The 12,828-nt window shown below is 42.7% G+C and overlaps 1 protein-coding gene across 1 annotated transcript in view; it reads right to left on the reverse strand.

Annotated features, from left to right (window-relative positions):
* Nucleotides 1-21: 21 nt before the first annotated feature.
* LOC114452972 (collectin-12-like) overlaps nt 22-12,828 on the reverse strand; it is a 28,674-nt gene continuing 15,867 nt past the window's right edge. Inside the window, exons 3-10 of the mRNA XM_028432547.1 lie at nt 8,239-8,361; nt 3,804-3,890; nt 2,685-3,728; nt 1,989-2,486; nt 1,539-1,675; nt 1,342-1,451; nt 831-976; nt 22-749 (exon numbers count right to left, since the gene is read on the reverse strand). Coding sequence (XP_028288348.1) covers nt 730-749; nt 831-976; nt 1,342-1,451; nt 1,539-1,675; nt 1,989-2,486; nt 2,685-3,728; nt 3,804-3,890; nt 8,239-8,361 — 2,165 coding nt within the window. The 3' untranslated portion in view covers nt 22-729. The remainder of the gene's footprint in view (nt 750-830; nt 977-1,341; nt 1,452-1,538; nt 1,676-1,988; nt 2,487-2,684; nt 3,729-3,803; nt 3,891-8,238; nt 8,362-12,828) is intronic.

Raw genomic sequence — 12,828 nt, forward strand, 5'->3', positions numbered from 1 at the left:
GTAAAAAAAATCAGAAAAATGGGTTTTTTAAAGTTTTATTTGTGAGTTTTTCCTTCATTTATCCAGGAAATACCTGAGTGCAGATTTTCTATTTGTTGGAAGGAGCCACAGTTTTTTATTCATGAACATATTTATGTCTGTAATAGTGAAAAATAAATCATACATAAACTGTAAACCAGCTGATTGTGACATTTTCCTAAGCATATACTTAATTTATTCCTACTAAATGTAAATGTTACGTAGACATTCATGAGGTTAGATAACAGTTTTCCTTGTAGCATATCAGCGACATGTTTTTTGCGCATCATTTTGCACTTTTTTAAGACAATTTCATACACTAAAGCATAACGGTAAGTCCACTTGGCTTCATAGAATTTATATATTCCTACAAAAAGTTGCATAATGAAATATACATTCAGATATTCAGTCATCCATTGAGTACAGTTTTATAAAATGTATATCAAATATCCATAAAAATATTCATATATATATATAAATCAGGTGGTGATTTGGAAATTTAAACTCAGATTGTCCTCCGTCTTTGGTCGTATTGCACTTGCTGGCGACGTTGGACTGGCTTCATCAGCGCTGGAGAGACTCACTGCAGCCCAGGGGGCTCATTTCAAAAGTGTCCCTTTGCCCTCTCCATATGGACTCTTTTTTCCCATAGGCTTCACGCCACATGGGTGAAGTCTAGCTGCTCGCTATGCGCTCACTTTTGAGGCCCCGCTATGATCCAGGCGATCTTGCTGCAGGAAATAAAGAGAATCTCCTTAAAAATGTACAATTAAGCAGCGGAAACTTTGAAGATGACAAAGAACACAACTCACAGGTCTCCATCTCTTTCTCACAGATGTAGCTTATGAGATCTTCACAGAAGAAATCGTTCCATAACCCTTCATGGATGAGACCTGCGCAGTTTTCCCCTAATTCATGGCCGTGGCCCCAGTTGTCAGGCTGACCTGGCTTCCAATTCCTGCAGGCAGACAAAAGGGGGCGTTAGGTTTACACTGAAAAACCAAACACAGCATCACCAGTCAGATCTGAAGGACTCTACACTCTTGTGATTTAGGTCTCGTTGTCATTTATGTAGTTTTGTAATCCTTCTTTAACTGGATGACCCCGAGGTTGAATAACTTTCAGAATATTTGTTTGGGCAGCATGTATGTCAGAGCAATCAAAAACTATTGCAGAGTTGAGATTTTTGCAGGAATTTCAGTGTTTATTTGGTGTTGCTTCATGCAACTGAAAACCCGCAGCTTCGTTTGTAGATGGTGTTTTTACTGGAAAGAAACAACATCCATCCCAAGAGCAGAAAATGTTCCCTCATTTAATACTAACGTGAAAGAAGGTTCAGTCTCATCCAGCCAGCGCCACACATTCTCTTCTTTTTTGTCAGTCAGACCCATCCAAAAGTAACCTTTTCCAAAGGTCTGCTTCTTCAGCCATTTCTGAGGTTGCATAAGGACAAAGGGAAGCACAGCTTAGAAACAAAACAGAGCAGTGATGGGCTTTGGATTACAAGGTTTACAAGTCACCTGCTCCTCCATGTCATTGATGATCAGTAACGAGGCAGACTTTGATTCACAGGTGGCCTTTGCATCATCAAAGTTGTGCAGGTCTTTGGAGAAAAGGTAGCATCTGTCTCTGTAGTTTAGCCACTCAGCAGGACATCCTGCAACACAAACAATGACTTCATTTAATACAACACATGACACTAAAGTGACATCAAACATTTGGCTTAGTTGCATAGTATAAAGTGCAAAAGCTGGTTGGATTTTGTTACTGTTGAACCAGCTAGCTGAATCAGCTGCTAACTGTGGTTCCATATTTAGGATACAGACGTGAGTGTGGTGTCTTCTTCTCTTGTCTACAGCATTGGTATTTTACAATGCTAATGGTATTGGAATTATTCTAGTACCAACCACTGTTACTGCATACAAGCTAATTAAGGCCAGTTCTGGGCTACAGTGTGCGTACAGTCCTACCTGGGGCCCAAAGTGTAGGAACTACTGCCTCATCCTGCAGTGACACTGGTCCAAAGGGAATGACTGGACCCCGTATTGGCATTCCTGCTTGTCCTGGTGGTCCTGCTGGCCCTGGAGGCCCTACTGGCCCCAGTAGTCCCCTTGGTCCTTGCTCCCCAGCTGGTCCAATTGGACCACGGATTCCCGGTGGGCCCTGTGCCCCTTGAGGACCAGGCTGTCCATCTCTTCCAGGCAGGCCAGCTGGACCCGGCTCTCCTCTAGCTCCAGGAGGGCCAGCTCTCCCTCCTGACCCTCGGGATCCCTTGGATCCAGGGCTGCCAGGTACACCTGGAAGGCCCTTCAACCCTGGAAGACCTGGAGGTCCTGGACTACCTTGCTCGCCTCTGAGTCCTCGTATCCCTGGTGCTCCTTTTTCTCCTTTCTCTCCCTTTTGGCCTGTCTGACCAGTTGGTCCCTGTGACCCTTTGTCCCCTCTTGGTCCTCTGGGACCAGGGGGACCTGAAACACAGACATACTGTTAGCTTAAGGAAGGAAAACAAAAGTACTTTAGGATGATCAACAAATTACAAGTTACAAATAACATGGGAAATTCTTATTTGCTTTCCTGCTTAAAGTAGACAGAAAGCTAATGCCAGTAGCTGATTAGCATAACTTAACCTTTAAATGACCAGACTCATGCAGTCATGCATCTCTCACCCTGTAAGATTGTGAAGTTGGTTATTAGCTGCGAGTGCCTGTTGTCCACCAGCTTCATCTCCTCCATGACAATAGAGAGGTTGGTGACTTCTTTGTCCAAGCGTGCTGCCAGCTCCTCCTGCTGCGTCCTCAGACTGGTTGAATCCGTCCTCATGTCTGACACACTGCTGTTGAGGTTCAGCAGTAAGTCTGAGTGATGGCCTACTGTCTCAGAACAAGTGCGCAAGTCATTCAGGTTAAGGTTGATGGCACCCAGAAGCTGTGTGGTGAAGCTGATGTTGCCTGTCACACGGTCCATGCTCTGCTCTGACTCATCCAGACGAACCTCCAGCCGGTCAAACTTTGCAGACGTGAGGTTGCCAAAGTCCCTTTGTTGGTCCATGATCTCCCGCAGGGTCTGGTCATGAGCATCAGCAAGGCTGCTGGTGTTCTGGAGCTGGTTGGTCATGAAAGTAAGCTGCGCGCCCACATCCTCCAGGCTCTCGTTGTTGGCCTTAGCCAGAGCCGAGACATTACTGGCCATGATCTGCAGGTTTTCCATTTTACCACGAAGCCATTCAGTGTCAGTGCGTGTCTGTTGGGCTGTCTGGTCAAGGCTCTGGAAGTCATTGCGCATTTTCTGAATGGCCTGGCCGCTATCATCCACAGAGCGCTGCAGGGTGGCAATGAGGCTTCTCTGCTGGGCCTGTGTGAGGTTGAGGCTGCTAATGCTAAGCAGTGCCTGGTTTTGGAATTTCACCTGTTGCTGGAGTTCTCTTTGCAGCCTGGCCGTGGTGTCCTGCAGAGCCTCGATGACACTGCCGTACGACTGCAGGGTGCCATTCACAGAGCGCAGGGTGGCTGTGTTGCTGTTGAGTAGTCCCTGAATGGAGCCCTGGCTGCTCTGGATGTCTGAGCCAATGTTCTGCAGCTGATTCAGCTTAACTTGATCACTGTGGATGCGTTCTTCCACCGCAGACAGCTGCCTCTGGAGAGTCCAGATGTTATTCTTAAAGGCCTGGATCTCTGTCGTGGTATTCTCCGACTTCTCTCCTGTTTGATCATCTGGTAGTGCAGATTTGTACATGAATTACAAAATTTCACAGGAGTGTTTACTCTCATTCAAACCTGGATACATACCTAACTTTTTCAGATCAGTCTCAACTGCAACTATCTTTCCTCCATAGTTTGCGATGCCTTCAGACACACTGTCGACTTTTTGCACCACTGTGAAGACAAGAGGGCAGGAAGGGCAGAGATTAGTGTCAGTGGCTCATCAGGGGCTCCATGCTTTATTAACAGGGACGACAGAACCCCCTGCAGCCTCAGACTTCATATATAAAAGGGATCAACGTAAGAGTCTCCGCCAGATAGTATAAAGGATGCGTCTACATGCTTTGTAGGTATGTAATAATGGTGGACTCGATTACTGTAATCTCTTGGGTTAGACCACATTTACTCTGTGACAGAGGTAAAGAGATATAAGTTTCCATGCATTTACATGATGGAGATACTGATTCAACAAAGATGGAGTGGGTGGTCAATGATAGAGACATTGGTGCATTAGAGGACATTGGCGAGGGCCCTCTGGGACAGGAAGTGACCTGGGGGGAGGTCTTTAGTAAATAGGCGGATCAAAGAGAACCCAGTGGAGACAGACACTGTGGCAGGGAGGCTCTTCACGCCCCCACAGGCGACACCAGCATTCATTTCCTCTGGAATGTGTCTGGAACTCCGGGGAAGGAGCCCACTTCTACCACCACCAGCCTCGCCAGGGGGACTCATCCTTTAACCGGGTAAACGGCATGGGAAGCTGCATCCCAGCTGTTTACCGCAGCATTTGAATTTATTCAAAGGCTTTCACTTCTTAGCAGAGACGAGCTGTTGTAAACCCTGCCATATGTGGTCTCACGAGCAAAAACACTGACTTAAAGTGCATCTTATTTCATTTCTCTAGTCAGCAGTCCTACAATCAGAAACTGTGTTAGCATTTTATCACTGTAGGTTACCCTGTTTTTTTGTCACCATGGAGAGATTTTATCATTACAACGGTCAATGATGAAATGAGAGTGTATACAGTGTTTATAATGTTGGCCATCATCACATCAACTTTAATGTAGTCACTGTTCAGCTAATCATTCGCTGTTTTTTTGTTGCATACGTTGAAATTCAAGGGAGATGCTGCATCATCTTTGTCTATTAGCTTAGCTTAGCATACAACAAAACCTGCAAAAAAAAAAAGATGGCACCTCAAGAACATTTTCTTCAGTCAGACAGAGTGGTTCCTATCATTTCCTGTTTTTATGCTATGCAAGCCTAGAACCTGACTGCAGTACATTGGTTAAGTGTAGGAAAAAATGGCTTCTGCATCTAGCAGAATAAGATGTGTACACTATAGTGGTACAACCACAGGAGGGTCAGATACACTAGCCATTTTGACAGCTTGGAAAAACGGACCCAGTGTTATATTTTCCTGGTGATGACAGGCTGCTTATTGATGACTGTGAAACGTCCTGTGTTATATCCCTGTATTAGCTATGAGGAAAGTGGTCATTTGAGTTGGAAAACATTTCCAGACACAGCACACAGTGCAGCACTAAAGAACGCAAATAATAACACTTGGACCTAAGCTCTGTGGACCAACTACTTCCTATACCTACCGCACATTGTTTCATTCACAAACACTTACACCAACCTGGAAACCGAAACCAACACAAGCAGAACGATCTGGGTCTTTTCCACATGTTATGTTCATGTACTTGCCTCCAGGGAGAATCATTGTATCACACTGCGGTAAAATTAACCATAAAGCACACATGTAAAAAGTTTCAACTGCTGCAGAGGAAAGCACTACTTTGGCTGTTTTTAGTTTGAACTCTGTCCAGGTTTTGTGTGGGTGGTTCCTGAAACTGTGTGTTGACTCTGTCTTGTAAAATCAAGCTTTTTTTTCTTATACAACTGTAAACTCCATTCTTTGATTATCTTATTATTTCTAGGAGGTGCAGGCCAAGAAGCCCAAGCCTCAATGAACAGCTCAGTGGCTTTTGTAAAAAATACCATGTGATTTATCGTTAACATCAAGTTTTATGTACTGACTGCAGTGTTAGATGTCTGCTTCGTCACTTGGGTTCCAGGCAGTTCTATATTCACTCCTGATCCTCAGCTCTTTGGTAGCCATCAGAAAATCTACAGTTCTGAGTGCATGCTAACTTTAATTAGATTAAATAAGCATTAGCACAAACAGGCCACAATGTCAAACTCAGCCCAAAGTGTGTTAAAATGTGCTCTCTGCTGTTCAAGTAAATGTTCAAACTCCGTGTGAATGGATTGAGTCATCAAAAGGGCAAGTCATCCTGGCTAAGTAACAGACACTAGCAGCCAATAAAGCAGTTGTTGTGGTTGGTGAAAAATAAACACTTGTTATATACACTGGTTACCAGTACTGGGTTGACTAAACAGTTAACATTAGATTGTAGATAAGTTTGTCAAATGATCATTTCTGGTAATTGCACAACTTATAATGTCAATGTCACACAGTTTGCACACAGTTTACTACATGGAAGTGCAAAAATGTGCAGTAAATATCTGAAATGAGCAAAGTTACATTTCAGTCAATCAAGCAGGAAAACACCTCCGAACAGGTATAACATTTGTACTAAAATGACTTGTTAAAGTTTGCTAACATTAGCCACTGTGACCTTGTGGGCTTTAGCAGCAGCCTAAGTCCTGAATGTATCAAATAATAGAGCAACTTAGCTTTATTGTCCATGCACTAAGGGCCTGTTATTTCAATTTCATGAAGTCAATTAACCAACTGATTTTGTACAAGCAGCCTTTTTTGCTCTTCAGTGTTTTGGGCCTTTGTAAAAAGAAAGAAACCTCCCACAAACAGAGGTGAAAGTTTCAGGTCATTTTCTTGCTGCCTTTGAAGAAAACTAATGGAACTTAAATCCTCCGAGCCCTGAGAATGACCTCATATTGTCCTGGTCGCGTCAATCACTTGAGATGAGCTGCAGGAGAGAAGACAGAGGTCACTGAATCTAAAGCTATACTTCTGAGGTGAAACTGCATCCAAACAAAGGGGCCACACTGTGGACGTCTGTGTGGGTCAGCGATGGAGGACACAGAGAAGCACACATGTTAAGTGCATAGAGCACTCCAGGTCTCACTACATAACCATCTGGAGCTGAGAGTGTGTTTAGGCTGAGCTGTGGTTCCCTTGACAGAGCAGTGCTTCAGTGCCAGTAAAAACCCAATTTCAGTGGGTTCTGCTGGAGTTGTACTGAGTTCACTCGCTGCTCATCTGGGATCAATTAGGCCTGCATGAAAACATGTAGCGTGGAACAAGAGCTCAGAGCGTGAGGGGACATCATTGTTTCATGCACTAAAGACACACAGATAACCCCAGAACATGTTAACTTCACACTGTTTTCACCAAATGAAAATAAAGGACGCACTCACATGTGGGAATGTTTAGCACAATTATAGCCGGAACATTCAGAGTTCAATCCCGCGAAAGACGGCGGGAATGGAAAAAATGAGAAAAAGCCAACCAGGAAGCTGAGTTCCAAAAGGCTGAAGGACTTCACCGGAGGTGTGAGCTTTGGGGGGTGTTGGTAAAATAAATTGAGTGAAGGCTGGAGGGTGGAGACAGAGAGGCTACAGCAGAACGAGAGGGGTGACAGACAGCAAAATTTAAAGGGTCAATTCACCTAAATGTAGTGGTTTTGGGTGACGAAAGGTTCATTTTGCAAATGAGTTGCTGAAGTTTAAACTCAGTATGTGTCCAACAGAAAAGTGTTAGATAATTAGGACTGATGTGTTAAGGATTAGAGAGATTTTAGTTTCCACCTCAATGCAGGAGGCAGGAGTGAAACGAAACATGTGCTATCCATATAAACACACGTGCCTGTAATGAAGGAAAATATATTCAAAAAGGTGAAAATGAAATCTGCAGCCACACCACTGACTTCCTCATGTCTTACAACAGTGGAAAATCAACCTTTCTTGTTATGTCCCTCCTGTCTGCATACATTTATGCACCTAATTCTTGTAGCACACTGAGCTTACACAATCCCTCAACTTCCCAGGATATTTATTATTTATTCACATGTTCCCAGGCGAGCTGTTTGCTCTGATTTCAGTCTATATGATAAGCTAACAGATTGTTTGTGTAACTCAACATATACACATGCATGAACCTTTATTATTCCAAAAGTGTGAATTTCTCAGACCAGCTGTATATATTTTGGTGATTTGGGTGAACTGACCCTTTATCTGCATCTGCAAGAGACGTCTAGATATTTGCTCTTGTAGGTGTGTCACTACTTCTTCCTGGTCAGACTTTCCATTACTATTTAATTCTAACAATAACACTCAAGTTTTGACAAACATTTGTGTCATTCTCAGGCACATTGAGGGACTAAAAGCTGCAAGCAGAGGAAACCTCACTGAACCTCAAGCACCGAGAAACCTAATGATATGTTTGAACTCTGGATCTTTCATCACAATGCAAGTGAATCATTTCAGCATTGAAGGAAACGAGTGCAGCTGAGAGCTGAGATGTGAACGTTACCTTTATATCCAAGCACAGCAACGGCGATGGTGAGGAGAGTACACAGCACATAGAGCAGAGCTATGGAGGTCTTCAGCGCCCATTCATTCTTACACTTAGTGCATTGGGTGCCCTCTTGGATCCCTGTGTGAAGACAGTGAACAGTACATGTTCAATACACTTTTTTTTCTGGAATAAAAGAGCCATGTTTGTGGTTATTTGGGGACTTTGTCTATCCAGGAGTCCCACATCTGGACAAACAGCCCCAGAGTCTACATTAAAAGAGTCCAGCAGTTCCCTCAGGGCCCGGGGTGGTGAAGGGGCAAGGGACACAAAAACAATCCCCCCCACTGACTTGTTTACACTCAGCGACATGCTTATTTTCCTGAACTGGGTCTTCACTCAGCCAGCTTAAAGTAAACGGTACATTTGTAAAAGTGCATCTTTTCCCTTCCTGCAGAGTGAAACTGAAGGCTCTTAGCTGGTGGGGACACTCATGGAATATTCCTGTCTGAGGATATTTTTCATGACATATGAGTGGCAAGATCCACACGGTTGACGGGAACACAGCTGGGTTTCATTTTCAGTTCAGGAAGTGTGTGTGGAAATAAGCGCAGTGTGTGTGTGTGTTCTAGTTTTTGTGCACCTGGACTGAAACTCTATTTCTTTAGCATAAAGGACCAGTTTCATTTCACATGACAACACAATACCAGATTAACTGAATCCAATCAGTTACCACCATCCATCAACCATTCAGTGCCAGAAATTTCACCACACATGGAGTTCCGTGTGTGTGAGTGTGTTTTATAAGATGAGGTAATGCTTGAATAAATTAAACATGATGATTGGCTTGTCATGGTCCCACTGGGAGCTCAGATGCCAAAGTTAACAAGATGACTTGTTCTTATGAATGTGAAGGGATTGTTAATGATCGCAGAGACTTAAGAAGTCTCCAGCTGAGGTGGAGAACCAAGCCAACCTGAGAGAACGTGAGTTACTGTAAAGACTCGGGACAATGTCCTGCAAAAAGGAGACAAAAAATGTGTCTTTGTCTTTGCCAACACAAATGACACCAGACCTACTTTACTTCATCAGACTAAAGCTGTACACAGATGTCTTCAGAAAGAAACGACCAGCCAACATGCTTGATTCCAGCTTATCGCAGATATAGAGGATGAGTGTGATCTCTGCATTGGTATTCCTCAACATCTACATGTTTAATTACCTTTTTAAATATGTGAAATTCTCAACAGGAAAGGCTTGATGTTCTCTGCTAAGATGTGGAAATATTGATCAGGGTGTAACAACACACACCATCATCACCACTTCAACGCAGCCTAAATGTTACTTGTTCTGCTAGAAGCTGTACTGACATGTGTTTCTAAGAATGGCAACATAGAAGTCCATAGATCACATCTAATTATAATCTGCTTTTTGTGGCGTTCCTGCCAAATCATTCACATCTTTAAAATAATCAGGTCATCATGTGGAGAAGCACGATATGAGTCAATGCAATGAGAGGAAACGTGTTTTCTGCCTGTATTTATAGCACCACACAACTAACAGTGACCTCAGCTGTTAGAGATGAGGAGCCTCGCCTGCCTCCAAGCCTTTAAGACATTTGTCACTCCAGCTGTAGAGCGAGTTTCTGAGCACAAAGCTGTTACTATAGTTGTGTTTGAGACATCAAGAGTAAGCAAAGACTTCCCTCAGTAAGCTGAGAAGTGCACTCTGGGAATACAGCCACCAAAAATGATTGTATTTCTGAATCATTCATAACTGCTGACATGTTTGAAGTGTCAGCTCATGCATGCTTTCACAATAAACCAAGCATATCAGTCCATCGACCCACAGTAATCAAAGTGCTGCCATTCCAATCCAAACACGCAGACAGTATTTACAAACCTGCTGTGTTTGTAACAGTATCTACTGCTGCAAATGTCTATTCTATTTTACTGCATGTCTGAGTGATGATCTTCAGATGTTATGAGGATAGGCGCACGATAACTGGCAAGACACAAAACACATGGCTGGCAACAGGAAAGGAGAAAATTCACAGCTCCTTTGTAAAATCAGAGAAAACAGACATCAGATGGAAAGCTGCCATAGAGGGTTGACTTTATCGGGGGTTGTGACCTGCATGCTGTTCACTTCACAGTGGGTCACTTCCTGGATGAGCAGGACTAATAAAGAAATAGACACTGAGTTGGGTTTTAAGACAATGTTTGCTTTGTCTATTTTCTGTGTCATTTCCTGTCTCCTAAAGTGGTCCTTATGATCTCTCTACATACATGTGCATCATCAGCGTAGGTGGTGATAACAGGGCTTTTTCTGTTTTCATTTAAGAACCAAATAAATAAAAAGTACTACAACTTGTAGTAAAACTTACTTTTTAAATATTAATGTCCACATCACAAAATCTTTCTAGCAGAAATATCTGCTCTGATTGGTTAGCTACATGGCCTAAGACCCACTTTTCTGCATCAACATTACTGCTGAAGGAAAGACACAGGGTGGAGTTATACACTAATATAAGCTGGCATCTCTGCTAATAATGACCATAAACGTGAGGACCTAAAACATGCTAACATTGCTCATTGTCCCCATGATGTGGGCATTAAACAAACACCATACATGTAGAATGAAGCAGGTCCCAATTACTGGTCGAAATGACAAACTTTTCAACCAAAGTTAACACAGATGCCTGAATGTCTTTGAACCTGCAAATGACCAAAAACTGTAAATGTAAATGAAAAAATAGAGAAAAAAATCATAAGCTTTGCATGTAAATTAAATTAAAAAAAAAACAGACATGCAGAATGACAGCCTTCCTCAACACATATCGCCAGATTAAGACAAGACAGCTTTCACACATCCTTAGCCAAACTAACACAGCCCAGATACATGGATCCTCACACCTGAACCAAATATCCTAGGTCTGTCAGCACAGGAAGCTAGGCTGCATGTGCAGGTGTGTGTAACAGTGCAGGTTCAGGAGTGGCAAATTTCTCAGCAAATGGTCAGACTAGACGAGAACTTTGAGGAGATGGTGGAAAAACATACAAGTGAACACCCAGTTCCACGTTCAAGATTAACCATCAGAGACTCTGTTTCCTTTAGTTTGGCTGCTCAACATTAAAGCAGACACACATTAGTCATCTCTACCCTTCGTCTGCACAGTCTGATCATATTGACCACAACCACAAAAACAATCATCATCCAGGATGCTCAGACCGCAGGCTGACAACAACACTTTTACTGCTCACAACAAAACAAAAACGATTCTGTGAACACAAAGCATCTCTCCAAAATAAGGCAAGCACATCGGTGGGTTTTCTAAATATGAATGGATTACCTTTGTCTGCAGTGGCTCAACAAAGTCGTCCATTGTTCATGTAAAACCTCTGTGTTGGAATGATTTCTGGACACTGTCCACTTTGGTGATAATAAAGTGTCTCCAAGCTCGCACCTTTCAGCAGCCTCATTTCCTAAAACAAAGGATTACCCAAACATCGTCTTTTTCATCTCAACATGGCCCCCGAATATGCCAAAACAATGTCCACGAGGCCACAGTGAATCACAGCTGATGCATAGGGCCCTTTTTATTAAAAGACAATGTTTATTTACTGTAAATAGCAGCAGGGACGCTATAGTAACGGATGAGAACACAAAGCTGTGAGCTGAGGTCACACAGACTGTGATTTGGACCTCAGCCTTGCCTAACACACTCTTAAGCCCTTTCCAGGAACCAGAAAGCAGATCTACTCCAAGAGGGCAATCAGTAAATTATACCTGGCACCAAAGAAAAAGAGAGGGGTTTAAGACAAACCTCAGCAGTGGAAGGAGCACTCAGGGCCCAGGCAGAAGTATAAAATAGTGGTACCAGGAGAAGGTGAAACTCAAGAAGAGACTTTTAAAGAACTAAAGAGGGACAGAAAAAGTAAAGAAACAAGGACACGAGAGAAAAATGTTCAAAAGTACAATAGTGTGACAACTGTTTGGTTGAGACTTGGTTAGGTAACACTTTAGGTTACAGTTTTACAGATATGCTTTTATAACAGCCTTTTCTCACCAGGAAACCATGACATACATTTGCATTTCAGTCTTTAAGAAGATGTCTGTATTTCAGTGTTTATGGGGGCAGGGCACAAAGGGAATGGTTTTCTTTGTAAAATGTGTTTAATATTATGAATTTGTGTGTTTTAAGATGATCTTTACTCAACCCCTTACCCTATTTTTAATGCCTACCCTCAACCTTATGCCAAAACTAGCCACAAGTAAAAGTTCACCACATACCACCATGTGTACCACCATGCGCAACATAACTCCTTACTAGACTTTTGTGGCTGTATTGTTCCATGTTTGATTGACATTGGGTGATATGTCTGTAATTTTCGTTAGCATGTATTGTATTAGTGACCAAATTTGTTTGCATTTTTTGTAATGATGTATGGTTTCATAATGTTGGTCTGTGGGACAGAGACAACTTTTTATGCAATTAATTGTAATAGTGGCTGGTAAAATGAAACTTTCCACATTCATTTGTCAACATTTTTTATTGAACTGAAATAAACCATAAACACTATAGCATCACCCAAACTTTCCTGAACA

This window comes from Parambassis ranga, chromosome 20 (assembly GCF_900634625.1).
Source record: "Parambassis ranga chromosome 20, fParRan2.1, whole genome shotgun sequence".
Taxonomy (NCBI): Eukaryota; Metazoa; Chordata; class Actinopteri; family Ambassidae; genus Parambassis; species Parambassis ranga.